At 53.2% G+C, this 23,592-nt stretch overlaps 8 protein-coding genes across 8 annotated transcripts; 4 read left to right on the top strand and 4 right to left on the bottom strand.

Annotated features, from left to right (window-relative positions):
- Positions 1-1,906: 1,906 nt before the first annotated feature.
- Positions 1,907-2,634, top strand: J4E79_007816 (uncharacterized protein; the record flags this gene model as incomplete). Its single annotated transcript, XM_049356678.1, has 2 exons — positions 1,907-1,971; positions 2,022-2,634. 2 exons carry the CDS (start codon positions 1,907-1,909, stop codon positions 2,632-2,634), a joined length of 678 nt encoding a protein of 225 aa, XP_049209025.1.
- A 1,891-nt stretch (positions 2,635-4,525) lies between these two features.
- On the top strand, positions 4,526-6,484 carry J4E79_007815 (uncharacterized protein; the record flags this gene model as incomplete). Its single annotated transcript, XM_049356677.1, has 5 exons — positions 4,526-4,743; positions 4,911-5,083; positions 5,133-5,539; positions 5,585-5,920; positions 5,978-6,484. 5 exons carry the CDS (start codon positions 4,526-4,528, stop codon positions 6,482-6,484), a joined length of 1,641 nt encoding a protein of 546 aa, XP_049209024.1.
- A 701-nt stretch (positions 6,485-7,185) lies between these two features.
- On the bottom strand, positions 7,186-8,836 carry J4E79_007814 (uncharacterized protein; the record flags this gene model as incomplete). The annotated part of the gene is made up of 3 exons (XM_049356676.1): positions 7,186-7,730; positions 7,777-7,858; positions 7,904-8,836. 3 exons carry the CDS (start codon positions 8,834-8,836, stop codon positions 7,186-7,188), a joined length of 1,560 nt encoding a protein of 519 aa, XP_049209023.1.
- A 1,004-nt stretch (positions 8,837-9,840) lies between these two features.
- On the bottom strand, positions 9,841-10,389 carry AIM41 (Altered inheritance of mitochondria protein 41 mitochondrial; the record flags this gene model as incomplete). Its single annotated transcript, XM_049356675.1, has 1 exon — positions 9,841-10,389. The coding sequence occupies one exon, from the start codon at positions 10,387-10,389 to the stop codon at positions 9,841-9,843; it is 549 nt and encodes a 182-aa protein (XP_049209022.1).
- A 464-nt stretch (positions 10,390-10,853) lies between these two features.
- On the top strand, positions 10,854-15,094 carry J4E79_007812 (uncharacterized protein; the record flags this gene model as incomplete). Its single annotated transcript, XM_049356674.1, has 4 exons — positions 10,854-11,094; positions 11,151-13,586; positions 13,637-14,385; positions 14,435-15,094. The coding sequence occupies 4 exons, from the start codon at positions 10,854-10,856 to the stop codon at positions 15,092-15,094; spliced, it is 4,086 nt and encodes a 1,361-aa protein (XP_049209021.1).
- Positions 15,095-16,984: 1,890 nt separating this feature from the next.
- On the bottom strand, positions 16,985-17,554 carry J4E79_007811 (uncharacterized protein; the record flags this gene model as incomplete). The annotated part of the gene is made up of 3 exons (XM_049356673.1): positions 16,985-17,120; positions 17,406-17,489; positions 17,544-17,554. 3 exons carry the CDS (start codon positions 17,552-17,554, stop codon positions 16,985-16,987), a joined length of 231 nt encoding a protein of 76 aa, XP_049209020.1.
- A 3,084-nt stretch (positions 17,555-20,638) lies between these two features.
- J4E79_007810 (uncharacterized protein) lies at positions 20,639-21,516 on the top strand (the record flags this gene model as incomplete). The annotated part of the gene is made up of 2 exons (XM_049356672.1): positions 20,639-20,662; positions 20,710-21,516. 2 exons carry the CDS (start codon positions 20,639-20,641, stop codon positions 21,514-21,516), a joined length of 831 nt encoding a protein of 276 aa, XP_049209019.1.
- A 1,190-nt stretch (positions 21,517-22,706) lies between these two features.
- J4E79_007809 (uncharacterized protein) lies at positions 22,707-23,484 on the bottom strand (the record flags this gene model as incomplete). Its single annotated transcript, XM_049356671.1, has 3 exons — positions 22,707-22,801; positions 22,870-23,220; positions 23,406-23,484. The coding sequence occupies 3 exons, from the start codon at positions 23,482-23,484 to the stop codon at positions 22,707-22,709; spliced, it is 525 nt and encodes a 174-aa protein (XP_049209018.1).
- Positions 23,485-23,592: the final 108 nt, after the last annotated feature.

Here is a 23,592-nt window from a genome sequence, read left to right as displayed (position 1 = left end):
CTCGAAACTTTGCTTCTCTAGGATGTGGCTAAGAAGTGTAGCTCCCAGAATTCTTTTACAGACAGATATGCCATCTACTTGCGCATACGAAAGAGGTAAAGTCCTTTACCCTCATGCGTCGTTGCTTCAGCCCACAGGGCCGCCATAGCAACATGATCAAATACGACTACTTTCGAAATTTTCACTGCTCTATCTTACTTGATCAGCCCTGAATATGCCGATCTGTCTTGGCTAATTCCACGGCCTTTCTGATGCAACAACCTGTGAGCAGCTATCATCTGACGGGCAGCGCCACTACTGCAGCGACCGCCCCACTGCAAGCTCGCGTATCAATGGAGCACTGCACAAGATATGTGCTGGCAAATGTTCCACGACGGCATTGGCCAATTGACCATCAATCGCCCGGCAACATAGTCGTGACACAACGCCGAGCCTGGTGTGTCACAAAGGTCACACCACGGTAGGAGATCCCAAAGTGAGCTAATTAGCGATGGCAAGATGACGAGTGTCGTCGTCGCTAGCAAGCTCACACACCGGCTTTTCTCCGCCGCTTACTCCCGTAGCTCCCGACGTGTACCTTTCACTAACATACCAGCAAATCCCAACCTGACCCGAACTTCCGGCGCGGTAGCACGAACGCCTCTTTGAAACAGAAGAATGTCCAATCGAGGATACACAAGCGTCTGGCCGGCCTTGCATGTTCGTCCCTCTGTGTGGCTACACCTGCGCAACGTCGTACCGCCGCTTCCTGGTCTAGCAGACCCCTTTCCCCCGGCCTACTAACAATCCAACTAACTTCGCTTGTTTGCAAGTGTCTCGCTCCAAGATTAAGAGCGGATAATGACAGCGTGTGCTATGTTGATTGTGAGCGAGCCCTCAATGCAGGTTACCTTTACTGTGGCAGCTCGCAATCTCACATTGCTTGCACGTCATGTCGGTATTAGACGGTTGAGCGCGTTTGTAAGCTCCACCTTCATACAAACGAACAAACAGCCCGTTTGCACGCCTTCCCTTGTCTATTCTTGCGCGTGATAGGCCGCGCATAATACCTCGCTATCTATTACTGGCGCACTCAATTCGTCGGTATCTAGCCATTCTAACCTCGGATACGATGCAATGATGCCGCAATCTCCTTTTGCTTCTTCCCATCATCCCCTCCCGCGCCAACCGGGAAGCAGCGCGGATGTCGGTCCGTACATCAATGTGATTACGTGGGTTCTCTTGATTACGTCCGCGTTGGCGGTCCTGACTAGGCTTGTTACCAAGCGTGCGTTGAGGCGGAACTTAGATATTGACGATGGTTTTGTCTTGCTGGCTTTGGTACGTCACGTTTGATTGAGATGGATCATTGTTTCAAATCCCACTTTTGCTGACTGACGGGGACCAGATTGCGACTATTGGTTCTGGTGTCTCTGTTAGTGTCCAGGCAGGTAATGGCCTTGGAAGAGACATCCTGTTGTTGACCGAGGATCAGATCTTGGCGTATCAGAAAGTAAGCGGCTTAGTGACCGTCGACTACATTGATATCCTGCTAAGTTCTTTTGTAGGCCGAGTATGCGAACAAGCTGCTCTACATTGCAACTCTATGTTTCGCAAAGTTGTCCGTCATATCGCTGCTCAAGATTCTGACCGCATCAAAACTACACCGGACCTTAGGCTTGCTACTCACCGTCTTCATAGCTTCTTGGAGCATCCTGTCCGGACTTGTATCTGCGTTTCAGTGCGGCGCTGAAGAGCCATGGCGCTTCCTTGAGAGAGGGGGGAGATGCTTCGACTTGGTATGTAAAAATTCTGCCGTCTTCTTTGACATTGCTGACACTTCGAGGAGGCCACTTTCTGGCAGTCCGTGGGCGTCGTGAACATACTGACGGATCTGGCGCTCATACTGTTCCCGGTTCACGTAATCATGACGCTACAAATGAGTACGGGCAAGAAAGTTACGATCCTGACGTTCTTCGGCGCACGTTCACTGTAAGTTTGGCAAACAACCATCACAGTAGTCTTCTACTAATGCACCACAGAGACATCGCAGCGACTGCCGTCCAAATGGCGTTCCTCCACGGCTTCGCTTCACTCAACCCGACGAAAGACCTCTGGACATGGACACTCCTCACCCAGATCATTGAGTGCATCACTATCCTTACATCATGCGTACCCTACCTACGACCGCTCCTGGAGCACGTTCCATCAGGTCTCTACGGTACCGACACGATACGACAACGAGGTACAACCCTAGAGCACGGCTACTCGCGCACTAAAAGCAATTCGTATCAGCTCTCCAGCATCGCTTCGAAAGTGGGTGGCGCAACAAAACATAATCGGAAGAGCCAGGTGGAAGGTGGCGGGCTCAAACGCTTTCTACCAATATTCTCGCACAATAGAACGACAAATGCGAGTTCCGCATCGGGTATCCCTGGAGGCCCTCCGCGACCTGACGGCGAAATGGATGTCGAAATAACAGCTGTACATCACAAGCACGATGGGGAAAAGCGATGGGATGACAAAAGATGGGAGACCGCAAGTACTGGGAGCTTTCCAAAGATTCTGAAGACTACTGTTGTTAGTGCAGAATGGGAAGACGTGGGAACAAAGCGTGGCGATGCTTCCAGTGATGAGATTGCGATTTTGCGTTGATGTGCGCTCGTTAGGGGCGCTTTTGTGGTAGCATCAAGAGTTCTATACCTGTTAATCTGGTGCTATAATTCAACGAATCCACTTCTGCACGATCTTCATGATCTCTGACTGTATCAGAGGAATTACGACACGTTTGTTTGCCAGTGTCGACGTCGAAATGCGTGAATATTGTGACATCATACGCGTGAGATTACAGTCAATGCTCCAGCGATGTGGTATCCCCGTGGGCCTGTGAAGCCGTGCGAACGTTTTGCAGTGCGAATCGTCGCGTGGCTCACGCACGGGTTCCAGCCTTGAAGATCAGTGAGCTGGTTCCAATTGCAACTATCCGTCTGAAGGTTTAGAACTGACATGCCACTTAGCTGCCAGTACCCAGTCTAAATTGCTCATAGGCTAGAGAACCTTGAATGAGCATAACTTGCACGCGAGGTGAGTCAAGCCCGATACCAAGTCCGGCGTTCAAGTTAGCCCCACGCTTGCTCCAGTCAACAGGAAGTCGTGCGACTTTTTGGGCTTTCGCCCCCTGTAGCATGCCGCACTTGGACTTCTACTAGGAGATGTAACGCGGCATGCCTGTGGCTGCATATGTCAGCCTCTAAGAGTAGATCGAGATGCAACACGCGTGAACTGCATCTGCGCAGGTTCCCGACAATAGTACGATGTCTGAGAGTCACGCTGAGGCGTGCAGGTGATTGTAGTGGACTCTGTGCAAGGGACAGAATAGCTAGACGCCACATTGAGATCGGCCTGGTTGTGTTCAGGTAACGCATTCTCTGCTCGCATGGAACCTTTAGGACACAAAAGCACCACACGACTCGCTTGGAATGCTGGAACAGATATCGCGATGCGTCATGATAGCCGTTGAGAATGCGTGCACGAATGGAGGAGGCGACTTCCCACATGGGCGGTCGATTACTAACTAGCGTCACACAAGATGGAATGAACCCCGGAGCCACCCCTTCCGTCTTCCCTCATTCCCCAACCACCGCACCGCTCATCGTCGAATTCGTGCCACGGACAATCTGCCGGGAGGTCTATGCCTTCGACTACAACGGTATGACAGCCGTTATTGTGACCACATGCCGCATGCTCTACCCTCGATCAGCATGCCGAGGGGAGACTACGGCGGCCCAATGTTGCACGCTGAGTGACATGCAGCGAGGAATGACGCTCTGAACCCCTTTTCGCGATTGAAAGCCATCATGATCTACTGCTGAGTTCGGGAAGTACCAACGCCTCTTTCTTGGGCATATGCAAAGCGCGACGCCCTGGTGCAAACACGCATCTGTCCGTTCCAGCATCGACCATGCCGTTTGACAAACACGCGAAGACCGGGGAATGTTAATTTCGCCTCTACCACACTTGATACATGCGAACAAGGGTCTGCAGGAATGCATGTCACCGCTTTCCGCAGGTTAGGCACCCCAATGGGTGCGACCGACGCACCAATCAACGCCCGTTTCACTGTGGGGTGCCCTCTGAAACTACGACTGCAGTGCGATACGTCGACTTGCGAGCTGCCGCCGTCACTGCAGAGAGCCTACAACTGCCTTTGCGGTGCAAAACGTTGGCTTGGTGTCTTTCACTCGGACGCTTAGTTGCATTGCCGAGCGACCGCCTCCTAGACCGACTTCACTACCGTCTTTGCCGGCGATCACCGTACTACCGCATCCACCCGTGGACATCTGCACATGGCGCACGTTACCTCTAGAAGGGATATATATCGAGATTTACTTGCATAGCATGCGTCCTGTATCACGACACACCTTCTGGGTATCTTCTTTCCTTTTCTGGTCTGCCTGCTTGCCCGACATTTGTTACTACGTACTGCGGTCGTATCCGTCTTGTTGCTCAACACGCCGCGCATTGAAAAGCTGGAACCAAGGCTATCATGGAGAAGCACATCGAACTACAGAGGTTCAACCATGAGCCTCTGCGGCCGAGGGGCCGGGGCTCCATTTCGGAAGGCAAAGGCCAGCAGTTCGATCACGACAGATATGAATTGGCGAAAGTGGGAAAGAAGCAGGTGTTGAAGGTAGGCGCTGTTTTGACAATATTTTTGCTCGGTCTGACCATGGTAGCGTCGCTTCGGACTGGTGTCTATGACCGGTCTCTCTTGCGGGTTGATGTGCACCTGGGAGACTTTGCTTGTGTAAGTGAATGTGATTGATACCATCTACTTCGCTGACGTCATGGCAGTATCTTTTCGATAGGCTTCCACAAGTAAGTACCTAATCTCTAGAGAAAGTCGGCAGCCACTGACGATGTGATTACAGCGGCGGACCTGCTGGCCTCATCTACGGCTTCATTCTGATTTGGCTGGGTAACTTCTCCGTCTTCATCTGTATCGGTGAGCTTGCGAGCGCCGTTCCGACTGCTGGTGGCCAGTATCACTGGGTCTCTTTACTGGCGCCGCGCTCAAACAGGAAGTTCTTCAGTTACGTGACTGGTATGTTCGTCCACTTTCAAAGCCATGGTAATCATATTGATCATCTTAGGTTGGCTCACCGTCATTGGCTGGATCGCAGCTCTTACTTCCGTATGCTACTTTGTAGCCGACTTGATCCTGCAGTTGGTCAGTCTGAACGATCTCGAGGGCACATATGTCCGCGAAGGCTGGCACGGTACACTTCTCCTCTGGGGTATACTGCTCTTGTGTGTCTTCATCAACGTCTTTATAAGCGGAGCGCTTCCCACGATCGAAGTCGTCGTCCTCATCGTCCACATCCTTGGCTTCTTTGGTATTCTGGTGCCGCTGATCTACTTGCCATCGAGCCACAATTCGGCCAAGAAGATCTTCACGATGTTTCACAATGAAGGAAGGTGGAGCACGGAGGCTCTGGCCTTCTTTGTGGGACTACAGGGCAATGCTTTGGCATTCGTCGGAACAGACTCAGTCGTCCATGTAAGCTCAACATTCCGAATATGTCTTTCATTGCTAACGAATTAGATGTCTGAAGAGGTCAAAAATGCCAGCACCGACGTTCCACGTTCAATGCTTCTCAGTCTCGTCATCAACGGCACATTGGCATTAGGAATGCTCTTCGCCGTTCTCTTCAGCGCCCACGATATCACAAAGCTACTCAAGGACCAAGAAGCGACAACCGCGCCTTTCCTGCGCATCTTCACACAGGCTGTCGGTTCCGAGGCCGGTGCTACAGTCATGGTTGCAATCATCGTCCTACTCGAATTCTGCAGTGCAATGGGGTGCCTTGCAGCTGCATCGCGCATGACATGGTCGTTCGCCCGAGACCGCGGCCTTCCTTTCTCTCGCGCTCTCAGTATGGTAAGCACACCTACCCATAAATACACAAGCCAAGAGCCTTCCACTGATACCCCACAGATCGATAAACGCAGCACCATCCCCGTCGTCTCCATCCTCGTCGTAACCGTCTTCGCCGCCCTTCTCGCCCTCATCAACATCGGCAACAGCGCCGCCTTCAACGGCACAATCTCCCTCGTCCTAGAAGGCTTCTACCTCTCCTACCTCCTCGCCATCGGCTTGCTCCTCTGGCGCCGCGTCCGCGGCGACCTAGACAACCCGGACTCATCGCTCACAATCTTCAACGAAGCACAAGTGGACGAAGCCTACGATCGCACTCTGACCTGGGGCCCTTGGCGTCTCAAGGGCGCGTGGGGCGTTGCCAACAATGTCGTTGCTATCTGTTACCTTATTCTCATCATCTTCTTTAGCTTCTGGCCTAGTCAGCCCCATCCGGATCTAGTAAATATGAATTGGGCGGGTGTGGTAACTGGGGCAGTGGCGGCGTTTAGTGTGGCGTACTACTTGCTGTTTGCGAAGAAGTCGTATACTGGGCCAATTGTTGAGGTAGATCCTCATGTGTTGTGAGGGGGATTCGGAGTGAGGCTATTGTGCACCTCTGGGGTCTATGTGCAGTGGGACAACGTACCAGAGGAAGGCTTTCGAGAATTACTGCTGTGTAGTGTATGCTAGGTGAAAAGTTCCGGGACATAGAGGCTTACAGTTGAGGTTCAACAAAAGCGCGGTATATATAGACTTGACATACCCATCAACCCGACATGAGTTACGAAAAATATGATGACAACTCGCCTTCCATATCTGTGAGGCCCTGAAGAGCTGTCAATGCCTCTACACTACCTTAGACAAACCTCTCAAAACCTCACTCACTATACACCGATTGGGACAAAAAGTTGTGATCATAATCATTCGTTATCATACATAACTCATAGCATGATGACATTTGCCTGTATGTGCGCGCCTTTCAAAGCCAAAATAGTACTCATGTGCAATAGAGCGTGAGAAAAGAAGAAGAAGAAGAATCCAAATAACCGGCCGTAACTCGTAAAAATCCATGAACAAGAAAATGCTGCACCAACAGCCCATCTCCGCCAGCCTCCAACTTCAAGACAGAAGCATCCAGATGCCCTGCCACTTTTCCACACCAAAATCTTGAATCACCCCAAGCTTAAGAAAGCGCCCCCATAGCCAACGCCACAATCTTAGGATTCGGTTTATCCTTTCGAACCAGAACTACCAGAAGAATCAACGAGCCGTTCAAAGTGTGTGTGCTAATGGGCCGAGCGAACAAGGGCTAACCTACCCTTCCGGTCTCTGTCAACGCGCATAACCTCCTTGCGGGGCGTACGCTCGACAAACTCATACTCGCGGTCGCCCTCGCGCTCGTACTTGAGCATGCGGCGCTCCTCCTCGAGGAAGCGGATTTCGTCGCGGATATCGCGCTCGGAGCGCCGGTCGTCGCGGCGCACGAGTTGCCGGCCTTCGGGGAGGAAGGCTGTGGCCGGGCCGTGGATGGCGGCTGAGCGGTCGATTTCGACGTAGCGCTCGTGTTCGTGGATGGAGGGGGAGGGGGCGCGCTCGGAGGGGGCGTAGACGGTGGGCGCATGGTGGGATGGAGCATAGATTACTTGGGGTGGGGGTTGTTGGTATACTGATTGTGGGGGTGGAGGAGGTGCGTGGACTACGGAGGGCGGCGGAGGTTGGAATTCTTGAGGGGGTGGTGGGGGAGGTGCGATGACTGATGCTGGTGGTGCAATGGAGGGTGGTGGCGGTGGGGCGTCCTCCACCTTCTCCTCGTAGACGTAGGTGATTTTCTCTGCTCACGGTTAGGAAGGGTTGTAAGAATATTGGCGGATACGTACCCTCTTTGTAGTTCTCGCTGATCTTGATGACCTCGTCGATGTGCTCTTTCTCGAGTGCTCGGGTAACAACGATAAAGTCGTCCTGCTAGAATTAGTGACATTCCAATAGTGCGTGCGGATGGCATACCTCTTCCTCATATGGATAGCCCAGGTCGATAACGGCTTGCTTCTTGACCAGGCGCTTGGGAAGTCTCGTCTTGCCCTTCTTGCCCCAGGTGGCTCGGGAAGGCTGGATTTCTTCGAAGCTGGAGATAGAAGAGCTGCGTGTTGACTTGGCTGCTACGCTCTTGCTTCTTCGGACTCGGCTCTTCTCGCGGTGAACTTCAACCTCGCGGTAGTCTTCTCGTTCCCGGCCCCTTCCGCCACGGTCGTCGTATCGGATCTCTTCAAAGTCATCTTCCTCGTGGAAACGACGAGGTGGTGATCGTCGACGCTCGCGAATGGGAAGTGGAATGGGAACGTTGGCTGGTGGACGCCACTCGTGGTCTTCGTATCTCTCGTACCTCTCTACGTCGCCATAGCGCGGCAGGGGTTTGCGGTCAAAAGTGTCGAGAGATGATTGACGGCGCATGAACTGCGGCCGTGACGGCCTGGGCGGGCGAGGGGCGGGCCGGCGCTCATTGATGTCGATATCGATGTTGATGTCCTTGTCGATGACGGACCTGCGGCGGTAGGGGGCAAGTGCTTGGTTGGCAATCTCGGAGGGAGTCGGCTCGTGGAACATCTCGGAGGGAGCGCGGCGATGAGGGCGGTCGAAACGATCTTCTTCGTGGTAGCGTTCTCTCTCCATGACAGCAGGACCTCGGCGTGCGCGGTCTTCATGGAAATCGATGTCACGGTGGCCTCCGGGGAAACGATCGTGCTCTTGGAAGCGGTAGTGATCGTAATCGTCGCGACCACCACGGCTGCTACCGCCAGCCACACTTCCGCCCGGTGGTGGCGGAGGAGGAGGTCCCCTTCGCATGCTCTCAAACCTGTCGCGATCCCATCGCTGGGGACCGCCACGAGGCGGCTCGTCAAAGCGATCGAGATTGCCCGTTGAGGAGCGGTACGCCGACATGTTGGGTAGTCAGGTGCGGCTCGTCGATGGGTGGTGATGTAGGAGTAGGTATGATGCGGGGCTGCCGGTTATGTGTCGGAAGATGTCACAAGAGAATAAGGTGTGCGCTAGGAAGCACGGCAACGGGAATGCGACAGACTGACGGCGGCGCAACAAGCGGACACACGAGAATATAAGTGTCTTGGATCCAAAGCCTGCCGGAGAATTGGTGGTGGGTGGGTGCGACCAACTTTAGATGCAGGATTCGCGACGGGCTTCGTCATCGGCGCTCGCGCATCATGCCAGGGCTGCATCTGGACTGGGCGCTAACCGGCGCCATGACTGGAGGGACGCACCCCTGGTGTTACATGGTTTCTCATTTGTCGCGGAGTTCCCCATGGTTCAGTTTCATGTGAATCAATGTGGACTCGGGCTGATGTTGGGCATTTTCCGCTGTCATGTGAGATCTCGACATCTTCTTCGCCATGATCGGGAGAGGAAATACTTGGTCTTGTTGCCCAAAGGGCCTTTCTAGACACCAGGCTATCCTTACCGTGAGTTCCTGGTCGTCGGCCGTATTGGATGGGATGCATGTCCGCAGAACGAAGTCTTGACAAGCGGTGACGTCAGGGCACGAGCTTGGAAGCGGACCGCGGCGCAGTTCACCGCCTAGCGCAGCCTCAGCCACGGTTGCTCACAGCGTTGTAACGCTGCGGCTTGGGCTTCAAAGGGAACAGACGTTCCCAACGCTTTCGGCGAAACTTTTCGATGTTGGGTTGTCACCGCTGCCCACGTTCTGGGGGCTTACAGACCGATGGTAGCGATACCCCGCAAAGAACGTGTGTACCATGATGATGGATCTGCTAACCCCACGGAAAAGCAATAATCGACGATGACGGATACTCTTCGGTGTCGTAATCTGGCCGTCTCGTTCGTTACCTCGTTTGGAGAGGAGTCCGTAGTCTACATGATAGATGTACAGTTATGCTACAATTCGTCCAATCCCACCCAGCGCATCGTGTGGCTTATTTGACTCCAACAGCTTCTTGGATCTTTTTGGTGACATGCTCTAGATCATATGGCCGTCCCTTGAGACCACCCATGACTTTACCCATAACGCTGCCAAAACTCCTCTTGCCCTCCTCTAGTCCTTCGATCACGCTCTTGACTAAGGCGTCCACCTCACTGTTCTCCACTAACGGTATCTCCTGCGCATAGCCCTTCAGCACATCCAAGTGCGCCTGCTCTTTCTCGACGAGGTCCTCCCTCTTAGCATTTCGGAACTCTTCAATTGAGGCCGAAGAGGCTTTGATCTGCTTTTGAACGAGGGAGTAGAGGGCTCCATCGGTTTCGATCGGCTTGGCGGTCTTTGAAGCGTTGATGATCTCGGCTTGCAGGGCACGGATTGTGTTTAGTGCAGGCTTGTTCTTCGCGCGCATGGCCGTCTTGAGGTCGGATTGCAGGCGAGGAAGCACGACATTTTCCGACGCAGAAGTAGACGAGTAGCGGACGCATAGAGAGCGGGCCGGAGCGAAGAGCTGCCTCTGCAGCATTGCTGTGCGGAATAATGACATGGTGGGTGATGAGTGTTGTTGCGTTGTAGTGTAGAAGTCGTATGAGGCAGGTGCGATTGCAACTAGAAGGAGCGACCACAGACGGTGTATGTAATGGGCTGGCTTGCGAATATGTTGAGTAACGAATCGTGGTCAGCCAAACATGTAAAGTTGAAAGCACAAAAGTTTGGACTACCAACGCGCTCAGACGCGAACAGCTAGCATCCCTGCGCGCCAAGCATCTCTTTTGTTGTGGACCGCCGTCACTTTTGCAGCTTGTACCTGAGCCTCAGCGTCGCAATTGCGCCAGAGCACCCTTTTGATCTTTCTCTCGGCGCGCCTGTCTTAATTTTATTTCATCGACGCATCCGCGCGCAGCTCATGTGCACGCCATCTCACCGGCGCGTTCCCCCAACCTCCATCTGAAGCTCGCTCTCACCCGGGCCACGACCAGCGCATCCCTTCGACTCTACACGCAATCCATCATGGCCTTCCAGATGGCGCCCGCGACGCCGCAACGCCCCACCCCCGGCGCCTTCGTCAACACGCCCGCGCCCAACCGGCCGGGCTTCACACGAACTGGCTCCATGTCGCAACCACAGCCGCAGCAACAGCAAGCGCTGCCTGCACCGCCCGCCGAGAGCCCCATCGATCGCGCATCGCGGACCATAAACAGCATGCTGGACCGGGACAACAGGTTTCCCGCGCTAGAGGCGTACATTGGACGTGAGTAGTCGGACATACCGGTAGAAGATGGGTGAGATGCTAACAGCGCCGTCTAGAGGGCATCTCTGGCGAGTATGAGATTCCCAACAGCCCAGCCTGGGCGCCTTTCCAGAAGCTGCGGTCCTACAAACTCCCAGAAGCCGTCTTTGAGCAGGTGGACCACACGCAGATGTCGACGAGCATGGGCCTGTTCGCCGAAATCAACCACGCCTGGGTCGTCGTCGACAACCAGGTCTACCTCTGGGACTACACACATCCGAACCCCGAACTCGTCGGTTTCGAAGAGCAACCCAGCAACATCACATGCGTCAAGCTCGTCAAGCCGCGTCCCGGTGTCTTTGTTGGCACCATCGAATACCTCCTCGTAGTCGCAACCGTATCCGACATCTTCCTGATAGCGGTGGAATGCCAGCGAGGACCCGAGGGCGTTCATGGCATCACAATGTATCGGACGGGACTATCGACCTCGGTCAGGAAGATCAACGTGACTGCGATTGCCGGCTCGTCAACAACGGGGCGCATCTTCTTCGGCGACGGCCAGACCGAGGACGTATACGAGCTGAACTATCAGCAGGAGGACAAGTGGTTTTCCAGCAAGTGCAGCAAGACGAACCACGTAACGACCTCCATTGGCCTACCCACGCTACCATTCTACGGACCCACGCGACAGGCTGGCATTCAGCAGATGGTGATTGACGACACCCGGAACGTCCTATACACGCTCTCTACCAACGGAACCATCAAGGTCTACTATATGCGCGCGCCCAACGTCTTGGAGAGCTCCCTCACACGGACGCGAACACAAATCGAGACAATGTGCGGACACATTGTGCGGCCCACTGGTGTCCTGGACAAGATGCAGATTATCGGCCTGACCCCCATCTCAAGCACAGAGGCCGACAACTTGTCTCTGATGGCCATCACATCCTCTGGCTGTAGGCTGTATTTGAGCACAACGTCTGGGGGACAGTGGAACTCGAACAGCACAAGCGCTCCTAACAGCATGCAGCTACGACACATCCGCTTCCCGCCCAACGACGGTCAGCCCTCGCAGCAGAGCAATTCGACTCAGGTACAGCCATACCAGGGTGGTACAGCGGTTGGATTCGAGTCGAGATACCTCAGAGAGACAACTGTCGCAACCCGTTACGCGCCCGGCGCGTTCTTCTCTTTCGTCCTCCTAGCGCCAAACGATCAGAACCACCACATGTTCGTCTCGGCACCACACTCCGGATTGCTGGGCCAGCGCGAAAGCTCAGAGCCCCCGCGGTACACCGAAACTGGTGTGTTCACAGAACTCATGGGCAGAGTGCAGGATATCGGCCTGGTGTCAGAGCCCTTTTCAGCGAGGAATGAACCGCTCGGATTTGGCAACGAGCTTTCGACCCAATTCGACAAACCCCTAAGTGAATACGCCATCATCACATCAGCCGGCATCGAAACAGTTCGACGAAGGAGGCTTGTGGATATCTTCGCTTCGATTGTGAAGAATGGAGGTCACGAGGGTGCTGAAGGCGACATCCGCAAGCTGGCGAAGCAGTACGGCCTGGCTGAGACTTCTGCTACCGCTCTGGCGGTTGCGTGCGGTCAAGGCTCGGACGTGGGACCCGATTCGCGGATTGCAAAGGTCACTGATCCCGAGGTTATTGACTTCGCTCGTAGGGTGTTCATCGAATTTGGCGGCAAAGCACATTTGACAGAGAGCGCAACCGTCGAAGGCTTGAGTGTGGAGAATGTCCGCGCATCACCAAGACATGATGGTATCGCCATGTACGTGTCACGCATCATCCGTTCGATCTGGAATACGCCAATCATCACGGAGGCTGTCACTCCCACCGGGCCAGTTCTCACATCGACACATTCCATCACCAAGTTGCAGGAAGTGCAACGCTCGTTGGCTCAACTTCAGGAGTTCCTCGAATCAAACAGATCCTTCATTGAAGGTCTGGCCGGTCCAGAGGCGCTTGGACGCGCATCGTCGCGACAAGAAGAGGTTGAGCTCCAGGGCGAGAACAGAGCGCTTACTAGCTTGTTGCAGATGATCAACAACATTGTTGAAGGCATATCTTTCGTTCTGGTACTCTTTGAGGAGCGCGTGGAAGACATCTTGGTTCTTCTGCCGGATCCTCAGTTACAGGGGAGAGTGCGTCAACTCACCTTCCAAGGCCTTTTCTCTGTCAAAGAGGGCAAAGAGCTTGCAAGGGAATTGGTCAAGGCTATAGTGAACCGTAACATCGCCAAGGGTTCTAATGTCGAATCTGTTGCTGAAGCTCTGCGGAGAAAGTGTGGCAGCTTCTGTAGCTCAGACGACGTCGTCATCTTCAAGGCACAGGAGAGTCTGAAGAAGGCGGCTGATTCTGGTGCGAATGCCGAACGTGGGCGCATCCTGCTCAATGACAGTCTGAGATTGTTCGAGCAAGTGGCGAAGAGTCTGAGTTACGAGAACCTGGCTGCTACCGTCAATCAGTACATTCAGCTCGAGTTCTATGCGGGTGAGTCTACCTAACACTCCATTCTTCGACACTATTAACATGCTACTTAGGTGCTATTAGACTTGCTTTGAAGGTTGCGCAAGAGTGGGACCGCGGTAACAAAGCTCTGTCTTGGGTACGAGACAAGAGCGAACAGAACGTCGATCCGAATGACGCGCGTCGAGAATACTTTGACAAGCGTGCCTCTTGCTACACATTGATCTGCAACGTCATCGAAGCTGTAGACCACGCCTACAATACCCAGGGTCCTGTGCCCGACGGTGTCATCTCCCCGGTCACGCGTCGTAAGCATGAAGCGTATGAGCAAATCAACAACTCAGACGACGAGGTCTTCCAAAACTACCTGTATGACTGGTACATGCAAAACGGCTGGGCTGAGCGGTTGCTTGAGATCAACTCTCCTTTCGTTGTTGACTACCTACGTCAAAGCTCGGAGACGAATCTCGCGCATGCGGACCTGTTGTGGCGCTACTACGCCCACTACAACGACTACCTCAGCGCTGCTGAGACACAATACCAACTTGCTAAGAGCACCCTGCCCTTGACACTGGAAAAGAGAATTGAGTATTTGTCGCGCGCAAAGGCGAATGCTTCGACGCGGATGAACGGTTTCGCAGAGAATGGAGTCCGTAACAGGCAGTCAAGACAGGAGCTTCTGCGAAACATCACCGACCACCTAGACATTGCCAACATTCAAGACGATGTGCTACAGAGGATTAAGGGTGACGAGCGTCTTTCCGGTAAGCGGAGAGAGGATGTCATCGCCCACCTCAACGGCCAGATTCACCCGCTTGACGAAGTAAGCTATTGCAAATTTCTTTGGGGATGACTTGACTAACAGTGCCTAGCTCTACCACGACTACGCCGACCAAGCGGCATACTACGATATCTGCCTACTGATATACCACGCCGCCGACTACCGCAGTGTACCAGACATTCGGTCGACATGGACTAACCTCATCGACCAAACACATCGGAATGCGCTCGCCGACCGACAGGGCGCGCCCTGGGAGATTGTCGCGTTGAAGGTCGAGGACCTTGGTCACCGAACCAACCTTAACGACAACGTTTTCCCCGTCAACATCGTTCTACAGCTCCTCCTCCAGTACGACCTCGAGTTCTACGTACACGATGCCAATGCGCCGAATGCACAAAACCTCGCACTTAACAGCAACCTCACATGGCCGATTGACGTTTTCCTCAAACTTAACGCGCCATTCGAAAGCCTGGTTGCCACACTGGAAGCGCTGTGGTATGCGCAAGAACAGCCTTTCGCTGGCCGAAACCGCAAGCTGCTCGTTAAGTGGATTATCTACCTTGTGGAGCAATGGGGTGCAGTAAGCAGACGAACTGGCGCACTATTTGGCGGTCCTGAGAATGCCATTGGTCTCGCAGAGGTGATGCGCATCATCTTGAGCAGCGACGTTTTGGGGCGCGACATGGACGACCAGGCATGGATCCAACGTGCTCGGGATCTCAGTGCTGTTCTTGAGGAAGCTGCGCGCTGAGAAGACGTAACTTTAGGAGGAGCAGAGGGAGCCACGGATGAAGCGTTGTGAAGATATACAGAAAGCGATGATTGTGTATTTTGGTTTGTTTCTCTTCGTTAGCATTCTTGCAGCGCGAGGCGTTGAATAGGTTGCATGAGTATTGGGAGGGGTGACTGGCGTAAAAAGCATTTGAACCCATCTTGTAGGACATAAGACGAAGACGGAGCATAATCAAGGCTAGTGTATTCTTGAATGAAGTATTATAATGGAAGGACATTTGATAGGACCTGTGAGACTTTTGAAGGTGGAGCTTTGGGAACTTGCGATTTTGCGGAGTTTAGCCCACCTACGTTAACGCCGTATCGATACGCGTTCCCAAGCATCGTCACTCCGCGCATCTTCTCCAACACTCCTACCCGCACTCCATACCCCACATCCCACAGGTCCCACTGCGACAAGCCAACAGTCCCATCCGAATCGCCACGCCATGTAATCCCCTCGCCAGTTCAACCACCCGCCCAGCATCCTCCACACAATGCCAATCTGCATCTCATGCCGCACCCCCGTGCGCACCCTCTACACAACCTACTCCAAAGCCGACGACCGCGCCCTCGGCAAAGGCGTCCGCCTAACCCAATGCCCCGTATGCAAGAAATTCGCGGACAAATACGTTGAGCACGATTTTGTTGTCCTGTTTATCGACCTGGTGTTGATAAAAGCGGAGGTGTACCGGCACTTGCTGTTTAATCGGTTGGGGAAACATGAGGGGCGGTTGGGGTTTGATGTACGTATTGCCGATTTACGTTGTTTGCGATCGGAGGGAGGGGAGGTAATTCATTTGAGAGAAGATAATGAGGGCTGACATGAGATATTACAGCGATCAATCCTCCGCCTCGGCATCCTCCTCCTCCTCTTCGACGTCTACCTAACCTGGGCACGCATCGAGAAACTACCCCTCCCACCCACATCGCCCTACCACCCAACACCCTACTCCCCCTCTTCGCCCGCCCTAAACACAACATCAACAAGCCCCCTCGTCGCACCCCACGACGGCATCACAAACGCCGTAGTCCTGCAAGCCCACCCACTAGGCTTCCAATACCTCTTCTTCCTCTGCCTCGTCACCCTCTGCACTCTAGCCTTCCACTTCCCCATCCGCCTCCTCTGCGCCTTCGACGCCACGCGCCTCCCCAGCTCGACACTCCGTCGCTTGTGGCGGAGATGTATCCCTAAATTCGACTCCCCTACACCACTATCGACTGCGCTGCTCGTGAGCAGTTGTACGAAACTGTTTCCTATACTACTTATTATCTGGGACTACGATCTGCCTAGCTCGGCTACGGCGGTGAGCTGGGCGGTTATTGTGAATAATATTGCGGCGCTGGAGATACTTATGGATTGTGGGTATGTGAGGGCGGGTGTGTTGGTGGGGATAGGGGCGGGGTTGAGGACGGCGGTTGGATGGGGGATTTTGAGGGCGGCGGGGTTGGGGACGGGGTGGGAGGGGTATTGGAGGGAGTGGACTGTTTTGGGGGGTGTTTGGGAGTGGGTTGGTGGGTTGGTGAGTGGTTCGTGAAGCAAAGATGGTCATGAGCGTTTTTGTTTGGATGGAAAGCAATGATACCCCATTTGATATTTGTACAAGTCGAGAAAGACTCCGTATTACGCCAAAAGACCAACTATACACATGCGCTCAAGTATTCGGCAATGCACTGCTCTCGTGGTCCTTCACTGATGGCTTCAGATGCAGGTTGTCAGACAGACGCAGTTGCTCTAGCATGATACATCCTCCCAGTAAATGCCTTGGCACACCCTGTCTGTCATCTCGTCCAGGCCACCCAAAGCCATCCTTCTCACAATGTCCATATGCATATTCCCCGCGCGTCCAGCATCCCCAGTCGAGCTCCGCTAACGCCCTCCATTGTATTCCGGTCGCAGATCGTTTCGTACAGGCGAGATAAGAGGATGAAGTTGTGCGAGGAAAGTAATCGCCCACATGATATACATGGCCGCGGCAGAGAGAACGAGTGTAGATCGCCAGACCCTGTCCGATTGAGTTAGCCCAAGGTGTCTCTCTCCTTGCATCTCAACTCAAAGCGCTCGTCTTAGCTCGCTGTCGCTGCTGTTGATGTTGATATCCTCGCTCGTCCCAGTCTCATTGCTGAAACGGACTCGTCGCCCATCGCCTGCGCCGCGCTTCTTGCACACTGCTAGCAGCTTCTCTCGCGCATTCTCGTTCTCGTCGCGCAGACAGCGTTTTGGGGGTGCGGGTGGTGATTTGGGTGGTGATTTGGGTGGTGACTTGGACGAAGAGATGGTGGAAACGTACGTTTGGTTCTCGCCTTTGGGAGCTAGGAACCAGGCGGCGCCGCAGAAGATGACGGTGACGATGAGGCCGATGATTGGTGCCCAGCTGGGGGTATGTTAGTGGCTGGTATGCTGGAGAGCTTTGTTGCGCGGAACTGACCCGTTCGCCATTGTGGAGGTTGCGGTGGTTGTTGACGCGCTGGCGAGATGATGTTCGGGGATTTGCTTGCTGCGATGCGACGGTCGGGTTATACTCGAGCTTCGAGGATAGTAGAGGGCGTGTAGAGGAGGCGGATGTCGTGATGTGGAGATGGCGTCGCCGTGGTGTCGCGAGCTGCGAGCTTGCGATGACGCTGCGGATCGAGGTTCCAGGTCTTGGCGCTAGGCGCGTCGTGATGGTGTCACGTGTGAACCCACATGGCCGTTCTAAGGTTGCCTGGAGTAGGCTCCGAGGTCCTGCAATCTTTATTTGAACATCATATCCTCTTACCTCGAGTTCGCATCACTCTATCTTCGCTGCACACCTCGATTGTCATATCATCACCCCAACGTATACTCTCGACGTTCTATCTTCGCCGTCGCTCGTTCTTGCCCAATCGAGCATGCCCAGCATGAAGATCGCTATGCCTCACATATACGCGCCTCACTCCATTTCTCCTCGAATTTCGTTAGCTTCATTCTCTTCCCGTACTGCCTCTCGAGCGTCTCCATGATCTCCTGATCTTTTTGGATGTCAGGGATCCATGTCTATAAAGTCACTTGCAATCCTACCTACTATCTCGCTCTCGCTCTCTTCTTGGTTTACTTCCTTGTCGGTTTGCTTTGCAAGCTTGGCCGGATATCTGCCTGGAGGCCTAAACGGGAATCTGAGCCTCCTGGATCACTTCAGGCTACACTTTGTCAAGCCTTTCCCTGGCCCTGGGCAATACCATCCTGGACAGAAGACTTGCGGCTTCAGTCACAACTGTACCAAGGCACGATAGAAGTTTGAGACTGTCGCAAGGGAATCCTAACTGGACCTCGAACTTAGGGGTTTGTAAACCCGCACTGGTGCCTGGAAGATCGCAAACAAAACTCGTTTGCTGTCAGCCTCGAGGATCCAAGCCTTGCCTCGGCTAGCAACTGGTACCTGCATGCAACAAATAGCCTGCTCCCACATTTGCATGCCGAGTTACAGAGAATTCACCAGGACTACGTTCATCGGAGCTCCACGAAGTTACCTGCGGGTTCTCTCTCACATCGAGTCATCGACGTGGTTACAGCAACTAGCATCAGGAAGCGACACTGCGGTGTGACCTGGACTGCATGTGGCTGTCGGCGTCTGCATGGCCATCCATGGAAAGTTTGCAAGGGCGGCTGGGCATCGATCGTACGAAGGTGAAGGGCAATCGCGCACATTCCTCTCTTGGGCGAGCTTCTTGTCACCCATGGACCGCTATCGATCTACGATTTTCTGGTCCATAAGATGATGAGATCCCGAAGAGCGCACCGACCACAATCGGCCCCTCTTCTGTATCTAGCCGACCCAGGTATCGGGATTGCATTCTACAGGACGGATAAGATGCATCACGACGCTACGTAACGAACCGAGATGCATGGCTTGACTTCCAAGCATCAAATACCCTCGAGGTTAATTCGTAGCCAGCCTATCAGACAGCTTCTTGTTTTTACAAGATAGTAGAAGAGGACTATCTCTTCACCGCTTCTTTCGAGAAGGGGAAATCTCAATATCCCCAGGTATTCTCACTTACTTCACCAGGTAGATTCGGATATGCCAATCCTCATCACGTGTTCTTCCAAGCATGCGTGCGGACCCGCAGAAGAGTTGAGTGGCTGTAAAGGGCCGCTTCATTCCAATTCTGTGGTTATTGGCTCGGGTTTCGCTCGAGTGCTAATGACCTTGTTCTGTACACGATTATCATACTTACGCTGTCTTAGCTGCAGATATACTAGCCGGCTTCGGTTCCCTTGCTGGCGAACATACAGCCGGGTATGGCCCAAGATAAAGATAGGTATCACAGAGTCACCCGAAGTGAGGCAACCGACGACAGGGTCATACAGGATGATCCTAAACGAAGCCTCGCGTCTCTGCATAACATTGTACAGCACCGTTCTGGCCTTGCTTCTGGGGCATCAAATCAATGGGAACAGACAGATGTGGCCTCGAGGGCATAGTCTAAGCGGTCTGTGCTGAAGTCGTACGTGTGCAATTGCGGTGCTACAATTGTAGGTCAAACTTTGGCGAATTGGTCGACGCCACATACCTGGCATGAAGCAATATTCGGGATTCTTTCAATCGCCGATTCTTCTGCAAGGGCTGTAGAGCCAGCCGACTTGACGCGCAGCGACCCATTCTGGGCCACGAGACACTAGGCACATTAACTACCTACCTACGCCTTACTTTCTTTTTCTAAGGCACACAACAAAATTCTACCACGATTTTGTCTACTCTGGCTCACGCACATTACTTCCATTTAGCTTCCCAAACTTCGGGTCGTCTAGTTCAGTGACACAACCAGCTTTGTCATTTGCGCATGTCCTCGACTGATACCGTACAACGACCTCCTTCATAAATACCAGAACTGTTTCATCCTTCAGCTATCAGTCTCTTCTCTGAAGCCATAGCTCTACGTGATGGAATCAGACGAGATTGTCTTTGTTGAGCACCCACCCTCAATGCCAATCCTTTCGTCATCCCGACCGCTTCCGAACCCTAGACCGAACGACAAACAAGCAAACCTCAATCCCTATCAACAAGGCGCTCGTCCTGTCGTAGGAATGCATCCCTTTCCAATCGAACAAGGCTCTTCCGAACGGAGTCTTCCATCAATACCAATAGAGAAGGATATGAAAGAGCCGACGACTGAGTTTGAGTCATCACGACAACGTCAAGACTCAGATTGGTCTCTCGGTTCGGAATCACAGAGTGAAGATATGACGGAGCATGAGGAAAGGAGTCTGGGAGAATTAGATGCAGGGCAAGCTGCTTCATTTCCCCCTCCCCCTCCACCACCACCACCGCCGCCGCCCATGGATTGTCACTTTGGCCCTGGAAGATGTCACTCTCAGCTAACTCATCCAGTAAGTTTGAAACCATACCAGAGAACGAGAACTTGATCTGACTGTGTATCTTAGCCGCCGCCTCCTCCACCTCCTGTATGCGATCTACCATATACCTATTGCGGAATGATCGTAAGCTGACATTAGCAGCCTCCACCTCCACCAGGCTTACCTGACTTCATGAACGTTCCGATGATGACCTCAGCACTTCCTCCCCCGGTACGTTCAGAACGCGGTCAGATCCATGCATTGCTGATCAATACTAGCCCCCGCCCCCGCCACCCGGTCCTCCTCCGCCCGCGTTGACCATGAACCCATACAGTGCAGGAGAAGAAGTGCATACTCCGAACCAATTCATTCAAGTGCAGTACTCCAACGAGTCCATCTCCGACTTCGCCAGCCGCGTACTTCGCATTGGGCCTTTCAGACGCAATGTCTTCATGACACTTCATCCGGCTAGTGCAGCAGATTACAAGGAGTACGAATGGCTTATCAAGTACGGAAGCTCTGAGATTTGGTATGAGAAGCCTACCAAAGCGCTCCTCAGGAGTGTCAAGACGCTCGAGGCGAATCGACGAGCACCGGGTGAACTACTCCCTCTACACAATGCCAGGCCAGTGAGTCTTGAGACGCCAAAAGTATGGGCATCAGCTGCCATGACGACACCTACCGACGACGACATATTTGAGTGTGTCTCTGATCATCCTGTGGATGATGGCTACGACACCGGGACATGCCACCAATGTACTGAGGCCAAGTCAGAAGCACTTGAAAGCACACCTCTCGTCTACTGTCTAGTGTTCAGTACCTGCCAAGCAGCCGATCCTTTTATTCACGGCGCCCACTTCAACGGCCGTCAGATCTACAAGCTTGTCAAGTGTGGTAGCCGCGAGGCTGCAGTTGCAGAGACCTTTTACGCCGCTGGTGTCAACGGATGGAGTCTGGCTTTTAGCTGCATCATGAAGCTAGGTGACGACTTCGAAGAGAGATGCGGTACGGCCAAAAAGGTCAACGTGCTATGGATGCTGGCTGAAGAGGAGGCCGATGAGAAGATCGTTAAAGTATTCTACTAACATACAAAAAAAAATAGCAGCGTTTCCTGGGTTGTTTTTGCTTTCCATATCTATTCCTGCGTCTTCCAAAACGATCCTTTTCTGTCTCGCAAAAGTTACTTCTCTCCACCCTTCAACAGTAACACCTCCGCGCATCTCAACGTAGTCCGGCCAATCCTCGACGTTGACGCGACCAAGTCCGACCGAGACGAACCCATCAAGGCCTTGTACCACATCAGACGCACAGCACGAAAACACATGTGCAGCCTACCGATATCTGCAGTCCGAATCCAGTTGCATATGCCATGTATTACCATGCTTGCCTCAACCAGTCCGTTGTGCATTCTGTACACCCTCGCTGCCTTACTACCGATATTGTCGAGTCGCTCAAGAAGCCCGACAAACGTCGTCAGATGCTGTTCACGGTAGAGTGCAGTGGCTGTATCCTCCAATCAGCGGTGTCCACGATAACGGGCGTGTCGTACGAGGCCGACCCCCTCATTTCTCCTTTAATCATGTATGGTTGCTATCATTTCGATCTCAAAATCACGTTTGCTTGCTGGCACGGTTATGCCCATTTCCCTTTGTTAGATTTCGTTGGTTCTGGCGTTGAGGCTGGGATACGTATGATGATTACAAGGATAACGATTATGACCGGTGGTTGGTATATGCTACAGGGCTGTTACGGGTGTGGCGTTACGGTAGATATATACTTTAGGATCGGTATTACGAAAAACGGTGCGTCGAATGTTGACGGAGCACGTGGCGGCGTTTGGGTATAACGACGCTACTGTGTTATTAGATCAGACTTGAGCGGACATTTGTACGACTAGTGTGCTTTTCAAATACCAGCTATAACTCAATCACTGCCGTGCGACCGTTCCTAAGTAAAGTGACATATTGTGTAGTTTCGGGTCTAGTCGATGAGATTGAGTCGAGCAGAGCCTTTCCTCTCTATCATGTTTCGTGTCTTCGCCTGGTTTACATTCGGTGAGAAAGCCTTGGTGTTGACCCATCGCTAATCGACTATAGCGCACTACGTACTTCGTACCACCGTTGTTCCTCTTCTACACTAAAGATTGCAGTGCATCCGTCTGGGGGGAACTTGATTTCAGGCAACGGTACACGACCCAAACTCCCGGGTATACCGAGTGACAGCTGGGTACAGTTATCGCCACAGCATTGGTGTTCCCCGCGCGTGTACCACGGTACTACAACTTCTTCTTCGTAACCGGCTCTAAGCCTCGATGTTGCTTCGCAATCATCTGATCAAGCCTCGCATAGCAGTCCAGCGACATAAAGATACCTAACCGCGTTAGCTCGTATTGCACTCGAACAGCTTTCATGGAGAATCCAATCGAAACTAAAACGTACCAGCAGCCAGATACCCTCCATACATACCACCCAGCCCCTGCGCGCCCCTCTGCACCGACGTCAACTCCTCCCAGCTCAGCATCTCCGCCAGGCAGACCAACGTCGTCAAGCTCGTCTCTAAACCGAAAACTAGCAGAGCGAGAGGAACGCGTGGGTCGTTACGCAGCAAGGCAGGGATGGCCCAGAGAGTGAGAGGGAGGTGGTAGACAAGCTCAAGGAAGGTCAGGACGGGGAACCAGGCTGGGGCGTTGTAGAAGAAGCGGTCGCCATATGTGGATATGTACCAGTCGCGGAGCGAAGACATCCAGAGGGGCTTTATTTGGATTGGGTAGTAGGCTGTCAAGTCGAAGGCTGTTGTTCAGTTAGTATTGATCAGTACTTTCATGTGTGCGGGGGCCTGATGTATCCAGTCCAGAAGCATCGGAACGGCTGATAGATGAAATGGTTCAAAAGATCGGGCCCTCGCATATGTACTCTTGCTGTACTATTGCAGCATGACAGAGCCTCCAGCCTTGATATTCCTTCTCGGTACTTACCTAGCATTACAGGCAGGTGCACAAGGAAGAAGACGAGGTAGATAAAGTCGCGTTTCCGCTGAAATATTGAGACCGCCATCTTTGTATGAGCCGATGATTAATGGTCGTTGGCGTGGGTTGAAGTTGGTCGTTGGCGTGAAGTCACGTTTGTTGGCAAGCGCGTCGTACGCGTTTTCGCGCGTGGGGC

This window comes from Alternaria viburni (assembly GCF_023758015.1).
Source record: "Alternaria viburni strain BMP 2772 chromosome Unknown scaffold_17, whole genome shotgun sequence".
NCBI lineage: Eukaryota > Fungi > Ascomycota > Dothideomycetes > Pleosporales > Pleosporaceae > Alternaria > Alternaria viburni.
The sequence above is the reverse complement of the archived record's forward strand: the minus strand, read 5'-3'. Positions and strand labels throughout refer to the sequence as shown.